General features: G+C 39.6%; 1 protein-coding gene across 2 annotated transcripts in view; it reads left to right on the forward strand.

The window, feature by feature from the left end:
* The window catches only part of CDK6 (cyclin dependent kinase 6), a 138271-nt gene extending 123264 nt beyond the window's left edge, over positions 1-15007 (forward strand). For both annotated transcript variants that reach the window (XM_075419335.1, XM_075419336.1), the window contains exons 7-8: positions 2826-2961; positions 4731-15007. In XM_075419335.1, coding sequence (XP_075275450.1) covers positions 2826-2961; positions 4731-4877 — 283 coding nt within the window. In that variant the 3' untranslated portion in view covers positions 4878-15007. The remainder of the gene's footprint in view (positions 1-2825; positions 2962-4730) is intronic.
* Positions 15008-20536: the final 5529 nt, after the last annotated feature.

Below are 20536 nucleotides of genomic sequence, written 5' to 3' on the forward strand. Positions count from 1 at the left end.
AGAACAAATAATGAATTTCTCTGTTTAACTATTTTTCCAGTTCTCAAATCATAACAGATCTGTTCCTAAGCATTTTCATTATTTAATATTAGGTTCATAAATTGCAGGTCTTGATTTCACACAGTTGACTTCCCTTTCCTGCATACCATACCAGTGTATGTGACTCACTTGCGTGGTTAATTTGTCATGCGCTGAATAACTCTTCCTGCCCAGTCCAGAAAAATCAGTCCTTAAAGTTCACTTTTTCTTCTTCTGCCAGAGCTGCTCCTTTAGTCCTACAATATTCTGCTTTATTAATGAAGACAGTTTTGATACATACAACATATTTTATAATTTAAAAAGACATAGCTGTGATTTTTTTTTACGGATTTTGATTTATTTATGACATTTAAGAGGAAAAATCAAAATGAACTGGACTAGGATTAAACGCATAGCTGCTAGCAGCAGCCTCCGATGGGGATCTTTCATCCCTAGGGGCTGAGATTACCTGTGCAGAAAAGAATTCATCAAGAAGAGAAAAAGCTGCACTAATTTTAGAAGAAATTCCTTATTACGCATCTACTTAAAGAGAAAGTTTGGTTTTGCTTCTTTTGTGCAGTTCTCCTTAAATAGTTCAAAAGTTTCTTTCTTGGGTTCTGGGGGGGTTATATTAAAGAGTGTTTATTTTGTGTTTTCACAGCTGGAGAATGCCCTACAGTTAGGCATAGCTCTTCTTGTAGGAGGGTTGTTTCTTTCTACAGTAGTGACTCATTCTTCAGACTAATTTGAACAGAAAGTAGTTTCAGCATTTTCATGCAATCTGGACTGATGCATTCTTTCAGATAATGGGTCTGTGGTCTACCTGTGCTTTACATGTGTGTTCTGATTTGCGTCAGGTAAAATTCCACCGCGTTTGAGGGCAAATCCCTCGGAGGTGGCCCAAAACAATTTCCTGCTTTTCCAGGACACCATCAGCGTGTGGGATATTTTTATAGATCTCAGGCTAAACAGCGCAGTGGTTTGAGCAGACTTGTCTCCCATTGTGATCAATGGGAGTGGAGAGTACTCAGCGTTTCTCAAGACCAGGCGTGAACCTTTGGCAGGAGGTGAAACTCATCCAAGATGCTCCCAAACTTAGTCACTGAAATGGTAGTGCTACCAGACCAGAGTGAGGGCATCTCCTCAAGACATTAATTATTATGAGTTTTGAGTGCAACCTGAGTGTGTAACTAAAAATATCTCTCCTTTCCTCTCTTGGTCTTGTCCACCCTACCTGTCTGACAGGCTGCCTTCTTGTTTTCTTTTGTTAGCTTTGCCTGTGCCTGTGCTTATCCTGCCCTGTTCATGCTCTCTCATGCAAGCGTTAAAATCTGGGACTAACCAAACACATTTGAATGGCAGGTTAAACTTTATTGTTACTGAAAATATTTAACTCCCCTGTCTTACTACGGTGCTATTTGTATTATATTTAATACGGGTCCAGATCCTCAAACAGCTTATCACATGGCTTTAACCACTGAGGCCAAGGGAGTTGCCCCATACCCCCACCGTATGTGTGGTGATAAAATTAAAATTCAATTTTTCATACAAATTTAACTTATCATTTCCCAAGAGCTGTGATATCTTCAGGTGTAGTAAAATTCACATTGTCCTGAGATTTTAATTACTTTGCCCTTCTAGCCATGCTGTTGTTCCGAGGACTTATTAATTTTCAGATGTATCTTAACTGAGCCAAATTACAATCTAAAATCCATGTAGGTAGATGTGGAGTAATTTCACGAAGTTCACCCAGGTAACCTATTATTTACATCAAAGTGTTTGGCCCATGGCCTCACCCAGTCTTACTACCACCCTCTTTAAGAAGAAAGGTCAATGCTGCTCCCTAGTGGCATTTGACTTAGTGCAGACCCAAGTACTCGGTGAAGTTTTTTCATGTTCCTTCTTGTCTTACCCTGTCAGCGCTTCCATTAAAAATCTCGATTTTACAGGCTGTAAAAATTTATTTTCCCTGAAACATGACAAATAATGTATGGTCTTTTCCAGAATTTACGTCAGAAAATAGCATTTTAGCCCTGCAAATATTAGCATCAGCCTAAAACATGAAATGTACGAGACATCCAATACTGGAGGTTTACCTACTATTTCATTTATTTGGGTTTTAAAACCTTAGCATGATTATATAATAAGTATAATATCTTCTAGAATTTAAATAATAAAGACATAAATTATAAAAAGTAATTAAAATAGTCTATCAAAGGGTAAAGAAAAACTGAAATACAATTGAAAGTAAAAACATAAAGATATTCAAGTCCTATGGCACTGCTGAATTGAGACTTTAAAACCTGTATTGTGAAGCAAATAGATTGTTTAAATTTGGGCAACAATTACTGCACATAGCTTTGAAGCATTATGAAACATCCCTTTTATTGCCTTACCCTCATCTTGACCCACACTCTTCTCTCAATCCCTATTCTTGTGAATAAAGATCCTTGCATGCAATTCCCCTTTGAAACTTACTGCTTTTAATCATCCTGGAGCGACATATGTTGCACCATCCAGTCAAGAAGTGAGCAACTTCCTTTCAAAGCACTCAGCCCTTTTTCAACAAAAATACTCAGAAAACTGAGACCTAGGCCAGAAAATTGTGCCGGACACAGAATGATTTCTACCAAGCACACTGAGGACCTATGCTCATCACCCTCTGTTCACAAAGATCAGTGCACTACTGTACAATTAATCTCATTTAAATGAAAAGGCTTAACTCATAAACTGCCACTCGGTATAATCTATATAAAGGGAAGACTGCACAGACGTTCAGACCTAACATGATGTGTTTCCTTTCACAGTGTAATTGGACTCCCAGAAGAAGAGGACTGGCCTAATGATGTTGCCCTTCCAAGAAATGCTTTCACTTCCAGACCCGCACAACCTATTGAAAAATTTGTACCAGATATTGATGAACTGGGCAAAGACTTGCTTCTTGTGAGTTTCTAGTTGTTCTCCCAGCCGCATGACTGATAGTTCCCACTGTGCATGCAACATGCCAAGAAACAGTTACGTTTCCATTCAATTGAGTTATTAAAGAATAGCTGAAAAGTAGGTAGACAAACTCATGTAAATCTGTGAAACATGAGCCCAGAGACACTTCCTTTGGCTCAAGAGGTGTCAGAGCTGAGAATAGTTAGGAAAGCGTCAGGGAAGTACCTGTTTGACCTGTCTTTAGACTTTATGCTTAGATCCTCATGGCTGACCACTGTGGTGCCACTGATTCAGCCATTCTTATAGTATAAGCCTCACATGAGTACAAAAACTGATCTACCATTTTTCATGGTATAGTGGACCCAGTATAAAGCAGAAAATAGGCTGTAGAGGCAGATTACATCTGCATGCCTTTTATTGAATGCTGAAAACTTGAGATTTGGAGTTTGCCTGGTAACACTGAATCTAATTAAATTATTTCCATCGTCTTTATAGATATGCTATAAACCCCAGCCCTGAAGTTCAGTCTTGGAATATAGTAGAAGGAATGGCCTTGCCTCAGAGTCTGCCTTTTGCCATGCATTTTGAAATCTAGCTAAATTTATTCTCTGGAAGCGTTTAAAAGATCTTGGTTCACATGTGCTCGGTAGAGTGGACCTAGTGCAACTCTTGAAAGACTTGCTGCATCCCTTAAGGAACTGCCAGAGTTATCTCTACAAAACAGCAAATTGTCCTCTATTGTCCTTATGACTGCAGCTCCCAGCTGTGGTAAGCTGCACTACATCTGGACACTTGAAATGACAGGGGAGAAACGCATCTGTTGTGCTTGCAGGCAGCCTGGAAAAAGAAGCTAAACGTGAGACAAGAATTAGATTCTGGGAACAACGAGGAATAAAATATGGCAGACAGCTCAGTGAGTGTGAGGCATGATGGGAGGAAGGAAGAAGACCAATATCTATGCCTAGAAGGTGAGGTGGGAAGTGAAGCTGTTCCTGTTAGGCAAGGAGATGAGAGCTGGGAGTTACAGATGAAAGGGGAGAGTAGGACTGGAAGTCACTGAATTAAATTTCAGAAGTTAAATGATAGAAATTCTGATACAAGAAAAGAGTAGGAGTAGAAAGTGATTAGACAAGGATAGTAGGGAGAATACCATTTGGAGGTGAATGAAGGAAAAGAGAAGAACAATGTATAACACGCAAGGCTATGGGAGAGATTGGACAAAGGCTGGGATAAGGATCTAGAAAGAAGGTAAGCAAAGTACAGCTAGGAAGAAGAGAGAGAAACTGAACACAAAACATTATCATATGAAGGCTGTAAAGTCAAAGACCCAACACCTATAGAAATGCTGAGCCTAGGAATTAACATGTACCTTATGATGCTGTCCTTGTTCATACAACCACAAAAGAATAGCGCATTGAACACTGTGGGGATTCACAAGTTGTTCATCAACAGTTGCTCCCTGCAGTCTGTGAGACAGATGTCCTGTGCATGTGAATTTTAGAAAACCTGAATTCTGGGATTTCCTAAACCACGAATACCTGAATTGTCTAATTTGTTATTTTCTGTTATCTTTGGGGATGCCATGTTCGTATACTATGACCCCACTGCTTGTTTTTATATGGATGGTCATCTTATTGTGCAGCACCTGCTGAGACCCTGTTGTGCCTCATACTGATCATAAACTGAAGGTGGCACGCACTAATGTATATGTGCAATGTTAGCACTACTAACTGTATATTTTAGTTAAAACCAACTTCTTTTCGTACTTACAGAAGTGCTTAGCGTTCAATCCAGCCAAGAGAATATCTACCTATGTTGCCCTCTCTCACCCATATTTCCACGATCTGGAGAAATGCAAGGAGAATCTGGACTCTCACATGTCATCCAGCCAAAACTCCAGCGAGGTGAATGCATCATAATGCTGACTGAAGACGAATCATAAATGAACAAGGCATCTAGCTGACAAGGCCGCTGTCCCATGCAAACCACATAGCTGTTCTAGCGAAGACCATTATTTGGAGGTTTTACGCACTTATCTTCTACTTTGGGATTGTGATGTGCTTATCCAAGGAAATCAATGTAGTTTACTTTCATCAGAGCAACGCAAGGGCCAGGGCTTTGACCTGCTCCCGTTGCAGCTTTATGTTTGTTTTGGTTTTGTTTTGTTTATCTACCTGGGAAAACTCCAGAGGAAGAGAAGCTGCTGACCAGTTTTGCTGCCATTTTATCCTTTTAATATTGAATGCTGCCAGTGTGGAGTAGGATGATCGAGTTACTGCCAAAACACGATGCAATCTCTCTCTCTAGCTGCTGAAGCATGATTTGGTACTTTTTAAATTATTATTATGTGATCTCTTACAATGATATTTAAAGAATGGCATTGAAATATCAGATCTCTGCAACCTGCAGTTAACTGATAGGTGCATTAATATATCCAGCTACTGTTCATTCATAGCATATATGCAGGTGCTTCCCCACTTGAAAACTTGGATGGATTATTTTATCATTTCATTGCTCTATAAAAATGACAGTGATGATGGTGATCATAATAAATGTCTCAACTTTTAGTTGTTTTCGTACACAAACGAGTTATTATCTAGCTACGTTTGTGTGCATGTTGGAAAAAACAAGTGTTTTAAAAAACTTCTAGAAACTTCGGAAAGACTCTTTCCATTTCCAAATGGTCGGTTTGTGTTGAAATCCAGGCACATTCTAGCCCGTCATCTAACCCATCGTTCCCTCTGGAAACAGCTGCGAGGACATTTTCTTTATCTCTTTCCAAATTTTCTGATATGCAGCTCAAAGACATGAGCAGAGTCAATGAAAATCAATGCAGATTTTCTCCTTCAACCTGTTCTGATTATCAGCCAAAAAGGAAAATAGAAAAAGTGTTTCCAGATCAGAAGCAGAGAATCCCGTACCTGTAATAAGCACAGATATGTATTTGTGCTGAACTGTGTGCTGTATACTGCGCTGCCTTACCTGCAACACGCCCCCATGCATCACAAGTGCATGAACGTTACTGTCACAAAATCCCTCAGATGTCGTTTATTGAGCAGACATGTTTTCTATGCAGAAATGCATGAGCTTCTCTCCTAAACCACCATGTGGGTATACTGGCACATGCTAGGGTTAATGTGCCATTATTGAATGTCAAAATAACTAAGCAATTCACATGCCTTTATAGCACAGTTATTTTAAATATTACATTAAAATTTTATATTTAGTATTTTTACCTTAACTAAAATATATTTTCAGTATTTTAAAAGAAGCTTTTATTTTTATAATACTGTATTGGGAAAAAAAGAAATATTTAAAATCCATAAAAGCTGTTCCCTAGCATGACTTGTAGTACATTTACCTGGATATGACTTGGGGGAAAATACTGGTCCAACAAGTTAGCCCTTACCATAAAACCATAAATATACACTATTGCAGTATAACTGATGATAAGTGAGGCAGCTAGCTTTGCTTACTCCTGTGATAGTCCCTTAGGCTTCTCTCTTCCTCATCTCTATGTCATCTTGTCTAGCTAGCGAGCGAGCATTATATCCTCATTCACAGCATGCTTGGCAGAAGCAGGTCCTTAGCAGTGAGTCGAGCAATGCAACTTTTCCCACTGTGGCACGGGAACTTGTAGCCATCACCCTGGCAAGTTTCTCAGTCGCGTGATAGACTGGCTGCTGCGGTGAACTGCACTGTTAACTCTGTTTTGGGTATCTGCACTGTCTGGGACACGGCCCATTGCTAAGGATAGTGAGTGGATCTTAGCAGTCTCTTAGATAAAGCTTTTTGTTACTGTTCGACACGTAACTATGCGACATATGGTTAAATTAGGTCTGTTTTAAATAAGCCAGATTTTAAAAGGACCACTTGCATGCATGCATGCAGTGGCCTGTGCTTTTCTTCATGCCCAGAATGATGCCTATGCAAAACCTACCAGCATGAACAGGCAAGTTGCGAATTAGGCCTGGCAAGAGCATGCACGAGGCATCTGCACACAGATACTACAGATGCACAACACAAGAATTTTGGGAGCTCTGCGAATGGCAAGCTGAAGGCCAGGGAGTGGTCATGGCAGCTAACCCTCTAGTCTTGGCCTCGCCTCTGTCATTCTCTCTGTTCCTACATCCAAGGGGAACTGGGAACCCACTGCACTGGTGTTGTCCCAGCCCTATTCTTCATGGGTCAATGGACCCAAGTGTAACTAGGTTTTAACATTCATAAAAAAGATGGGCCAGAGTAAAATTTTTGCTAACCATTTTTAAATGCTAATTAGAACCATGAACAGAGCCAAAATTCAGGAGAATCTTGCAACAGTAACAACTAGAAAAGTTTTCTACACAGTTTAGCAATTTTAACAACATTCTACGTTTTACCTAGTGCCAAGCTATCGTACATAACTTTATCAGGGCATTCAGTTGGTGTGGCTTTCCTGCAGCTGTCGGGGAACGCTCCCAGAGCTCTCTGACAACTAGCATAGGGGGAAAACGAAGGGAGGGAGGAGGGGGTGTTTTCAAATTAGGCTCGAAATTCTCAGATAGAGATGTACATCTGTTCCATGTCAGACGAGCTTCTTGTGTTAAGCTTAGTGGAGCAAAGCCTAGAGGAGAATACGATTGCTGAATGTAGGCACATTATTAGGGTAAAAAAAAAAGGAGGGAAGAGAACACTTTAAGCCAGAGTTTAGTGTTGGCCCAAAAACTAATGAGAATATGGAGATCACAAGGAAGTTAATTACTGGAGCAGTATTTCCCAAACTGTAGTATCAGAAGAAGAGCTCAGAGACAAGCAGAGAAAAGCAGGCGCTGGCTTATGAAATCAGAAGCAGAGCTTCTGCAACATGGTGCTGTATGTTGTCTAATATAGGATCAGGTTATAAATGGATGTGTTCAGGAGAACAGCTTGAGAAGGGCCACATCAGTGGTCATGTTCTGGAACACCCTTCCAGTGGGAATGGCAGGAATAAAAAATGAAATGCAAGTTCTGTCTTGGCAGGGTTAGGGAAAAGATTTCTCTAATGGGGTCCTTGTGGTAGCAAGGGCCTAGATTCAAAGGACCAATGACTTTTCAAATTACCTCCTCTTCAAAATCTCTTTAGGAAGAAATTCCATTTGACGTGCCATAGGCCTACTCTTATTCCAGTCTTCCCTGCCAAACCGGGGGGCTCAACTTGCACTAGTAAACTGAGAAAGCCTGTTCTCTGGCTGGGCAAAGTGCTGGCACGGGCTAAAATCACGCCAGAAAGCATGCTCATGGCTAGACAGTAGGGACAACTGTGGGACTGTGCTCGAGCCCATGCCCTTGCTCTTTTTATTTTACTGGTATAGTTCTAATATTTGAGTACCTTTACTCATTACTGCCATATGTGTAGGATGCAGGAATTGTATATGTAAAAAAGAAAGTGCTCCTTGACACACATGTTCCAGAGTGTGATGAAAACTCTTCATACATCCTTTAAATAAGACTTCAGAGTGCAATTCTTCTTAGCAATAACTATGCCTGTATGTGTTCTACAGGAGTGGTTCAACAGCAGCTAAAAACCACTGAGTAACAAAATAACAAAAAATATATGACACAGAAGTATAGATGTTTAGCTCCTAGCGCACCCACAGCCAGGCACTGTGCTCATCTCGGCACAGAACAGGGTGTTCTAAGTAATGGAAGGAGCAGTTTCTATCTCCCACCAGCTTGTTTTTTTAGCACTACTACATAATTCTGCAGGAAAAACAGACCTAACAGCCAAGGAAAAAATCACCAAAGCCAGCTAGAGAAGTGCTAAGTGCTGAACCACAGCAATACATCTGGAGCAGCCCCTTTCTCTCTTCAGCCATGTCTCCACGCTCACTCTGGCTCTCCAGTTCTCCTTCAGCTCCCCTATGGAAACAGGTTTCAGTGACACTCACAGGTGCTATTTCCAATAAGTCTTCCAAATTTTCAATAGCTACACAGTGTCAGCTTCCCCTACGTCCCTGTTGCCAAGTGCTGCTTCCTTTAGTCCGGCAGCCCAGAACTGATGATTAAAAAATAAATCTCTTTGGGCACCTCCTTGCTTACTCTTAGTTTTGCATACACCTATGTTGCCATAAGTAAAATTCTAAAAATAGGGTTTGTGCTTATTTCTGTGTAGGCCGTGCCCACACTCCGGGTTTTTTTCAGCCTATTAGTCCGCAATGGTAAATGTTAGAGTACCTTTCTCTGTTGTTTCTGTCCTAAAACACACCAAAAAATAACGACGTCATGTTTGCAAAATATTGAAATGTGGTGCTATGTGTACAGAGCCTTTTACATGAAAGGAATCAGTAAGTTGTAGCATTTGAGCACCTTCTGCGTGGGGGATGGTATCCAGCATCATAACTCTTATGTCATTTTCACGCTCGATGGTTGGTAAGAAGAAAGTACTGTGCCATGCTACTTTTCAGAGGTTCACTCACTGTCTTTGAGAAGCGTGTTTTATTATACATATAATTGTCTCTGCTGTTAGGTATTAGTCCAGCTTTAAACAGAAAATAAAGATAAAACATGCTGGTTTGGTCTTTTAACCAGCAAACTTGGAGCACTTATCTGACTCACAACTGAAAACACATCAGTTGTCAAATATGTATATGAATCATAAACCACACAGTTTGGTTTAAAAGGCCACATAAATTAATTATGTTCCATGTTTAAGACACAGCTGAATAGCGAGGAAGCTTATTGTAAGAACTTTGTTTTATAGAACCACTTTGCTAGTATTTTTCATATACAGTAGCTTCAGGAATAGATTGATTTTTATATACAATGTGAATTAGAAGATAGGCTATTAGAGTGATTTTGTTGTGTTATGCTTGAAGCTTGAATGGATCATAAGCTTAGGAACCTAACATATTTATTTTATTCCTACAAAATTGCTTCTAAATATCAAGATCTTTTCTGATGTTAACAGGATTTCACACTTCTCTTAATGTGTAAATGGTTTTCTTGAAATTAGTATATTAGAAAAACACATTTTTCCAAACTGCAGTTGTGTGGGAAAATTTAAGAAATATATTTTTACTTTCACAGAGAATAATAACATGTTATATACTGAAATCTTCAGTAACTGACTGTTAATAAGCTATAGATTTACTTCTTTTTGATTACTAAGTATTGGAGTATACAGATTAGTTTTCATGAAGAAAAAATTCAGAAACAATCTTTAGAAAAGTAAGTGGGATTTTATATGTTTAACCTTCCAAGTTTAATTTTCATAGCCAGTTTTTTTGTGCAAGTACAGTTCAGGTGTGCAAAAACACAAGTACAATTTTAACAGTCTAACAGGCTGTGCAACTCAAATAGGAGTTTTATTTGTGAGCTATTTATTTTATCATATCTCTTTGTTTTGCAAATTGTTAGATAATGGCTGTAATATAATTCTAGTTCCTGAACCAGACTCTGTAACCATCAAATCCCAGTAATTTATGTAAAACAATAAGAAGCTTTCTCACCGATTTAAATGAACTAGGCCATTAAAAAAAGAAAGATGTGGACATACGAACTGACAAATATACTTTTGCCAAGTGTTATTTCTTCCCTTTAGTTTGAAGCTTAGCAAGTATTGCATACTGATATGCAATATATACACAATATAAGAACCATTAAAAACACTTGGTAGTGTGCACAGATAATATAAAAAATGGCTCATTAGCTTGATGCAGAAATCAGCTAACAATCATTCTTTTAGCTGTAACACTCAAAATTTTGAAACTGCTATATTTTTCTTTTAAAAAATATTCCTGAAAAATTATGTGTATGTTTTTAATTCAGACAGTGATAGGCACCCAGACAGAACTGAATCAGTTAGGAACTTGTTGCTAGAGAAAGTAAGAAGAGATTCTGCTGTGGATATTTTGATACTAGGTGATTGTGGTCGAGTAGATTTTTTGTTTCCAAAAAAGGTCAGACAAAAGAGATTGTCTTCTTTTTAAAAAAACAAACAACTGACACTTAGTAAAGATGAAAAAGGAGATTTTAAGGAACTATTGGGAAAATATTGTTGGGATAAGTGAAAAAGCATATTTATAACACGAAAAAATGTAAATACAATCAACGTGTATTAAATATGCATTGAAACTTGTACTTTTTCACTGACCTTGCAAAGTTGATAGGGTTTTATGGAAGAAAAGCATCCAAATATGAACTTATTCTAACTACCATTTTAATGTTCATTTGCACTAAAGCAACCTATACTATTTGACTGAAACGAGAAGGGAAAATAGGTAATGTTTAACTTGTGATTTACTTTGGTGATGTCTACATGGATATGCTGTAAAGCTATCAAGCTCACTGTCCATTTTTGAACGAGCTTAATTGCATCCAAACTGTTTAGCTTTCTGCACCTTAAACCCATTCACATGCCAGGAAAAAAACCACATTTTCTAGTATTTACATGGATACTTGCTCCCACTGATATTCTCATGTTAAATCCAGCCAAAGAGCACTGTCTCTGACACTGAATGGAAAATGAAGTTTCACAGACTGCCAGCTTCCTTTGTGCAATTACTCCTAAAGAGTTTTTAATTAACGTTCTACAATATGCAGCCTTTACTCTTATTCCATGCTTCATGCGTATGTCATGTTATGCAAATCCTCAGCCTTTTTCTTAAAAAAAAAACCAAACAGTTCTTGAATGTTAGGATAAATTTTGAGTAGCTAGATGACGGAGGAAAATTGTGAAGTGCTGCACAGACAGGAAAACGGGGCAGAGATTAGGAGAGTTCAGGACAATTTTGGCAAGTGAATTTGAATATGTGGAAAAGTTACGTATAAGTGTAGGGGGAAGACTTTTTTTCCATGTTTTGTTTTCTCCTGTCATTCACTTTCAGAAGCATAAGATGATAAAGCAAGACTGTTGCACAGGATTTCAGTTCCAGATACTTATGCCAACTCAAGACAAGAGTTCCAGTGCAGTTTTTCAACATAGCAACTGCTCTATTTTTTAAATCAGATTTTGCAGAAGCTAGAGGTTTTTCTGTGCAGATATAAAAAGAAGTCTTATGAGACAGCTTGAGAGCAGATTAAGCTGGCCACAGAGACACTGAGAATGTACAGCTCTGATGCGGGAGAGCCACTAACAGCATCCATTAGTGTGCAGTATCGCTGTGCATTGCGAGCTGACTCCTGCTGATTGAAAACCCTTTGGCAATCCAAAATGGCATGGTTTTGAGCACTTGGATGTTGGTAACATTATCCGCATGCAAGTTTTGCTGACCAGTCCAGGTGGTTTGCCATCTTAGAGGAGCAGGTCTGAGAGCCTAGCAGGTCTGTCCAACACCCAGTGTAAGCAACACTGCAGAACCATCTGCCATGGAGAAAAAAGAAGTGTTTTCGTAGGTTGTGCAGCAGGAATGGAGCTTTCTGAGATGCTGTGCCAAGCTGAGAGCTACCGTTAACTATTGTTATGCCACCTCCAAAAATACAGAATACAAGGCCTGCATAGCATTTTGTTGTGTTTAGTCCATGTGTGTGGGTGGCTGGGTAAGTGTTTGCACAGAGTGGCTAATTTTGGTCCTTCCATTAAGCGTGAGCAACTAGTCTTGGCACAGAGGCAAGTTCCACAGTTCTAGGGATGGGAAACTTCTAATTCTACACAGTAGTTCTCTGGCATTTGTGCCAGTGACAGATCACCCGGCCACTCACACTGTCCTTTCCTTGTCCCGGATCATCCTACCGTGATCACTGTGAAAGAAGCCCTGGGGAGTCGACTCCTCAACAGTCTTGCAACACCCTGCTTCCTCCTACTGCAGTGACACTTAATCACCTATCACTCGTATCTGACCCTGCTGATATTACCACAGCCACTTCAGAAGCTATGAGTTAAAATGACTGCCTTGTAGTTCTGCAGCCCCCCAGCCTGCAAGCAGCCAGTGATTTGTACTATAGTTTGTCCTTGCTTCTCATTGGGAACTGGGAAATACTACAGTAGAATATGGCAAAGTGAGTGCTACTTTTACACTCTTTGGTTCAAGCAAAGAGAGGAGCTACAAAACATTAGATTGAACATAATGTGTTTGATCAGCCAAAATAATTTTTGATTCAGCAGATTACTAGTATAGAAGATCTCTGGACAACTGTCTGTGATGTACATGTTTACAAGAGCAGCCAATGATGCTTCTATTATGCAGAAGCTTTTAACGGATACAAACAAGACTAGCAATGCCAGCCTCCTACTGCTTACCCCCTTTGCCTCCCCTCAGATCACTGTAGGCAATCAGGCTCCTTCATTTGCTTTTTGCTACGGCAGTTTTGAGTACAGAGCCCTGCCACAAATCCTAGGCACAGACAGACCCTAACCTCCAACATCTTCTCCCAAGGAAAAGCCTTTCCAGGATCTAGAGGGGACAGTATGCTTACTGTTGCTATGACAGTTGACTTTTTCACATGTTAAACAGCAGTGTTGTAAGAACTCCTCTAAGAAAGCTCTCTCACTACAAAAAAAAAAAAAAAAGGATGACTGTGAATTCTGGACATGCTGCGGGAAAAGACAAAGTGTTTTATTCCAGGTGGATGATGATGTATCTCAATCATCCTTCATCGGTGACAGGAAAAATAAAAAACCAAACTGGGTTCAAAATCTAGCCTGGGTCTGCAGAGTGCTACTTAAATAAGAAGTTTTTCTCAACCTTTTTCTGGCAAGACCCAAAATCCATCACAGTTTCTTGCAGGGACTTTATCTTAGAGTCCCTTGTAACAAAAGCTGCTGTAGCCATGGGTTGCAGCTACAGCAAAAAGTACATCAGAAATTGGATGCTGGCAAGAAGCTGGTGGATGTGAGGCTGTAGGCGCTGGCTTATATAAACTACATGGGGATGTGCTCATCTGAAAGTATTGATGGACGTGCACATTTTGAACTGAAGTTACCTATCATAACACGGCAGGAAGACTGCAGTGTCATGAGATTAGAGGCTGAAGGGATCGCAAAGATTGATCCGTCCTTTCCTTTTTCTCCCTAGATGTCTAGCAACCCAGTGGTTTACCAGCTTTGTTTTGTTTTGATTTGTTTCACCTCCACCAACACCATTCTCCTTCCTATTGAGCATAAGTCAAATAGAAAAGCATTACTCTTAATTTATCAGCTTAAAAACAGACCAGGCCAGCACTGTCTAACGATTTTGATCACTCTCTGGTGGTCAATATTAAGTGAATCATATGTCTGTTTAGATTCCAACAAATAGAGTTCAATATCCATGACACCTTCCTTGCATTCAGCGCTGCTAAATAACCTCGCTGTCATTCTCCACAGTGTTCAAAATCTCTTTTCCTGGAGACTGAACTCCCCTCCTACAACCCACTCAGAGTCACAGAAATGTGGGCAGAAGTTCACATTATGGCGGTGCTTTTTGGTAAGGAATGAGAGCCGGTTCCAGTTGAAACAGGGCCTGAAAGAGTCTAGAGGACTCTTAGCCAGGCACCTTTCACAGGCAAGGCAGTCACGTCTGTTAAAGCTAGAAACACATTCTGAAATACTTCAGATAGAGAAAATGTAAAGATGCCATTTATTTTTCTGATAGAATCTGTTTCCTACACAAAGCTGCATGATTTTTGGCACTGAAACCAAGCCCACAGGCACCCGTTTATTCCTTCCTTTCAGTCTTTAATTTCTTTGTAAATTCTTTTCAGGCATTCAGATTAATGTATTTATGGTCCGTTTCATTGCAGTTCATTTAAGTGGTCTACATCTGCCATTGAATCTCACATGGGTTTTATTTTTAATGTAATATTTAGCTGCATTACTTTGAACCGCTTTAAACGTATAATGTCTTTGAATGCTCTAAAGAAAAATTATACCCTCAAAATGATGTCTTAGAAGTTGAACTGTATACTTTGGAAATCATATTTATATTGTAAGTCCCGAAAGCATCACAGGTTGCTTTCGTCTGTAAGTCTGTCTTCTACTTTCTGTGTAACAGCGTGTATTTGTATTTCCTCACTAGCTCAATACTCTTCAGTCTGAAGGCCCAGGTATGCAAACCCATCAATACTGTACCTCACCTGAGCAGTCCCACAGAGCTGAGAGGGGTTACTCGTGTGACTATAGGTGCTCACAAAATGTGTTTGCAGAAAAAGGCTTTCATTTAGTAGTGAGGACACATGGTTAATAACAGCACCAAGACACCAGTAAATGGGGTCAGTGTTTATTGAAGATGTGGACACATTTTTCTGCAAGTTATTTGACATTAACCTAAATTATTGCTATTATAATTCAGTGTATTATTTCTTATGAAAACACACTAGTCCTGTGAAAGGGTAGTTGCCAAAAAATGTGTTGAGTCTTGCTGCTTTATTGTTTATTTGCATTTAGTATACATTTTGGTTGTTGAAGTGTAGCTAGTTTCATAGAGAGGCAGAAGGCTAGATCAGTCAAAAAAAATTATAAATAAGCTTCATACTGTACATTGAGTTTTGCAGCTAGAGTAGTATGTGTGTTCCTACGTAGTATTTTTTATGCTTTAGGGTATTTTTGTTTGTTTTAACATGTAAAGGAATAAGCAGATTACTTTGAAATAGAGCTAATTTTACATATAGTGGGGGAATGTTGTCTGAAAAATTAAAATTAGAAAACATTACAGAGGCTGCCTTTGGCTTTATTTTGTCTGTAGCAAGTCCAGCCGGTATCTGTCAGATCCAGATGCTTAAGCCAGGGGCCAAGTTTGTGTGGCATCCTGTAACTGAGGAAAGTCTTTTGCAGCGATGAAGTTCCCCATCTGGGATTTAAGTAAGATTGTTGGCTAAACAAAAGCATAAAGGCAGCAAATTTAGGGTTGGTTTTTTTTTTTGTGCATGGCAATTGCATGAAATAGGATTGGGGTTTCAAAGTATTTTAAATCATTTAGCATAATTTACCTTTGTCGTAACTCCACTGACTACAGTTAAATTAAACCAAGAATTTGACCTTGTAAGTCTACAAATTTCAGTGTCAGGCAGCTCAGGTCTATATAGAGACACTTAAGCTTAGTAAAGCGGCAAGAATAATATATAAATGGTAATGTGTGATAAAAATATTAACTCTAGTAACATTATTTCTCTCAAAATTTATATTCATTACTTTTTTTACACAGAAGTTCAGAAGTGCACTTCTTAGTGGCATTGGGATATGTGGAGATAAGCATAATGCTGGTACAGAAATGTATCAGAAATAAGATTCAGTTCTTACTGCTCCAGACACTCCATGTGTGCCTACCGTGTATGTTGCAAATCCCACTGAAGTTAATGGAAGTAAAGCCTGTTTGTAACCCTCGTGGGATACTGGTTTCAGAATCTGCAAGGTCAGTTATGTTCTCAAAAGGCATTATTAAAACTTGCATTTTCAGGTTTACAGAATACTATGAACAGTGAGGACAGCTTCTGAGACACATCCAGAGTAACTTTATTAACCGATATTACATCAGACCAACATCCATTAGCAAATCAAAATCTGTCTCAGTACGTTTATTTCTCAGTATGATTTTACAAAAAATAATATGAAAAACATTCCGAAAGTTAAAACAGCCTCTAATGCTGTTTGGCTTATTTTTTCCTCTCTTTTTTTCCCCCTTTTTTGTAACAAAATATAATTTGCTCTGGAGGTGTCTAGGATTTGCTAATTTCAAGGAAAGCATGCAACGCAGTTTCGAGTATTTTTTCATTCACCTTAGGGCATATACTCAGCTGGTGCAAATCAGCACAGTCCTGTTGACTTCTACAGCACTGTATCAGCTTCTACCGGCGAAGCAGCTGGCACGACGAGTTTTAGCATTTCAAGTCACTTTACCTACATATGCAGTAGGATTTTATTTTGCAAGGTGGAAAGTTACCTACGGTGCAAACTGTACTACCTAGACTACCATTGATACCTATTTACAGGACATGATTTCACTGTATCACTTCATACTTGAAATTCATGATGTTCTTTTAATCAGGGTACAAACATGAAAAGGTGCGTGTGTTACTGTTTCTTTTAAAGGTGCATCATTTTTTTTTATTCTGTGTGCTTAATAATTACTGTTCAGTGTTCTTTACGTTCTTTGCATTCAGCGTTAAAACCACCTATGTGTGAAACACAGTATCACCTACAGAGGTACAGAAAAATGTAAGAGTGATTTCTTGAATTGTTACTGAAATATACTGGTTTACCTTATAGTCATCGATATGACATCGAGGGGCTACAACATGCAGACTGTGGTATATAAAAGTATTGCTGTGCATGAAATCTTGCAGCCTCTCCTCTTCTCGCAGAGCTGCCGATTGCCATATACGCATTGGAAAAAAGTATGTTTCTGCTGTACAGAATGGCTGGGAAATAATGCAGACACTTTGGAAACTCCCGAGCTCCCTTTGCAAGCTTTCAAACAAAGCCCTTTGATCTAACTGCATGCCTGCTCTGTGTCCCAAATTTCACCCTGTGGGGCTTTCTGCTTTAGGAACACCCTCAGCTGGGGCTGCTTTACACTGACTGCATTGAAGTTCATCGGAGCATACTCTTTCAAGCATGCACCTTACCATATAACATAGTCTTTAGCTTTTACGAGTTTGTAAAGATGGTTGACTGCAAAAATAATCATGTGTCAATACAGCAAAATTAAATTAAGGCACACAGAAGGTTATCAATGTTGTATTATATCAGAATTACAGTCCTTTGGAACTGAACGTTTTGCTGCTGGCAGTGCAAGAAAAGCAAAGTTGTGTATTTATTGTTGGGTGCTGAGGGTTCAGTATGAAAATCAATATAATAAAAATTTTCACGGTGTCAAGTTCTTTTTAGTTGTTCCCAAATTATTGGAAAGTAAAAAGGCAAAGAATTAGTTTTGTATTTAAAACTGCTTTCCTGAGGTTTACTTCACCTTTCTAGCTATATTTTTCTTTTATCTAAAAATGTAAAATGAATACAAATGCAGTAAGTATTGTATATTAAATACAGAAAATTAGCAACATTGTTTTCTAGTTTTTATGTTTGCAAGTGTTTTTCTCAACACTCTGGGTATTCTAGGGAATCAACAAACATACACACGACCAGACACAGAAACGTAAGGACATGCTCACCCGTTCAAGCACCTTACCATATACCTTTAGTTTTATAAAAATCTAACCTCATTTGTCCTGATTTCTCATTTCTGAATTACTTTATTGCTTACCTAGGATTAATTCCCTTTAAAAAAACCAAAATTTGAGCGATCACTTTTTCTTTCGAGGGCAGAACATTGGTGCAATTGCTATGAACACTACATGGTTCAGCACTCGTTTGTCTTTACTGAAATCATCTTTGTGTTGGTTTAGGCAAATTGTGCTTTAATTCAGCTATAATGGCTCCAGTCATTCATGAAATGCAGTATTTTCCCCAAATGTTACTTGATCCAACTGTTGCGCTAATGTGTGTGGTATTTGTGTATTCCTAAAGGTTCTGCTGCTTTCATCTTCCCTCTTTTAAGAAGCTGAGCACACTTTATTGATTGACTGTTTTTTCTCAATTGGCTCTAAGTATGACTAGTAGCATTTCTGGGTTCACAGAAATGGTAACAATGCACAGTTTGAGTCAAACACAAAATGACACAACATCAGACTCCAAAACCAGATGCGTATTTTCTGTCACTCCAACCAAAAAATCTTCATCAAAACAACTCCAGTAAAGCTTCAGCTTATTGCAAAGATCATTAAGTGCTCTTTAGAGCAGGATACAAGTAGTTTTGACTAACAAGGCCTCCACTGAGCCACCAGACATAAGAATCTAAAAACTTTTAGCTCAAGCATCCAGATTTCAGCTTCTAGATGGAAGCTCTAGACAGAACTGGCTGCAAAGCTAACCAGACCCCAGAGCCGCAAAGGATTTTGTAACTGAGAACGAAAACTTTGTGCTGCCCCTAGAAACTGTAAGGAACCATGAAAGGCCTTTACAAAACATAGCTGTATGCGCTGCAGGTGCGACGCAGCATTAAATAAAAACAGCAGCTATCTTTACATTATGTGACATTCCAAATAAGTCTTTAAGCAGATGATAAGATGTCAAGCAGCACTCCAGCCAGGGACAGACACAAAATCAACTGCAGTGAGACCGGTGGCTGAGCAGAACAGTCAGCGTCGTAAATCCCCGTATTAGCCACAGCTAATGTGTTGTGAAAAAGGGAAAAAATCATGGAAATATTCACCAGATTAAGTAAGAGCTACCATAGACATCTGGATGCTATTGGGTGTTTTATTTCTAATAGTGCTGGGGGCAAGATACCACAGAAAAAAATCCAACAGTCTGTGGACAATTACGGAACAAATTCTTCAGACAGGAATTTTCTTCCTCGCCCTCATCTGTGAGAAGGAAACTTACCTCATGCGTGAAGTTCATAAAACTCAGTTACGGAAGAGAAAATTATATTTAAAAAAAAAATCCATTAAGGAAAATACTAAGGACCTTGCAGAAATAAGCACAAATGTTATTCTTCTCATTATTCACTTAAATGTTCTCATCCTCTTTGCCTCAGAATTATCTAACGACACTAGATGTCACATGCTTATTAGCACCATAGAAACAAATGTTCATTTTAAAAGATCTAAATGCCTTGTCTTTGTCTATCATGTGCCTGCCATTTACTGATACATGGAAAGCAAGATTTACAGTATCTGTATCATTCCTCGTTTTACATCCATCAGTTACGTTTTTTCCCCCCTCTTTGTTAAACAAGGTCATCTTTCAGTCTCCTGTCACACAGAAGTCCTTTCTCTAAGTATTTTCATCCATTTTTAGAAATCTGATTTAGCTGGCTGAATGGTCTGGCTGGACTCCCAAGCCTCCTTCGCAGCCAGGGAAGAAAAGCTAACGGGAGTCTAATTAAAACACCCCAGCGTGTCCAGCGAAGGACTCCCTGCTCCCCACTGCCTGCACAGTGAAGGAGGGACCCCGCACCCCTGGCTTCCCGCAACGTCAGGTCTTCGTGTGGCCAGGCGCCGGACACCAGCTCAAAGCCTCAGGGTGCATGGCACTGGATGAATTCAACTCTCCTCACTCAAATTTGGTCAAAATATTTCTGAAAAGCAATCCTGCCCTGGCAGACCTGACGCAGCTTTGGTACCATGCTGCTGCAGCTGAGCTGAAGCCCGCGGAGACCTGCAGCCCTGGCACCAGGTTGGCACAGGGACAGACAGCCAGCCACGCCTGGGGCCACCCACCTGTCACCAAAGGCTGCAGCAGCGCTGGGGACAGCCGGCGTGGGTGGCATCAGTCACCTCGACCTGGACAGCATGGGCGTCCTCCAAAATGGCCCAAACCTAACGTGTTCAGGGCGACGGCATCACCACGCTTCGCAAAAGGGCCGCCATAGCATGCTTAGTAACGCTCCTGATCTCATTTCTTATATATTTTAATGCAGTTTGTTTCTTCTGTCTTCAAATGTACCTCTCCAGCATCACGGGCAGCGCAGTGAGAACTTCAGCCTGCTGCACGTCCAAAGCAGCTATCCTTGGTTTAGAATGTACCAACCATCTTCCGAGGAACTCGTTACCCCTTCCCTTATCACTACCTTGCAGTTTGCAACAGTACATTTTATTTGCAATTGACCAAATTTTACAGGCAGTTCTGGTGTAGTCACCATCTTAGTTT

Source organism: Opisthocomus hoazin, chromosome 4 (assembly GCF_030867145.1).
Source record: "Opisthocomus hoazin isolate bOpiHoa1 chromosome 4, bOpiHoa1.hap1, whole genome shotgun sequence".
Lineage (NCBI taxonomy): Eukaryota > Metazoa > Chordata > Aves > Opisthocomiformes > Opisthocomidae > Opisthocomus > Opisthocomus hoazin.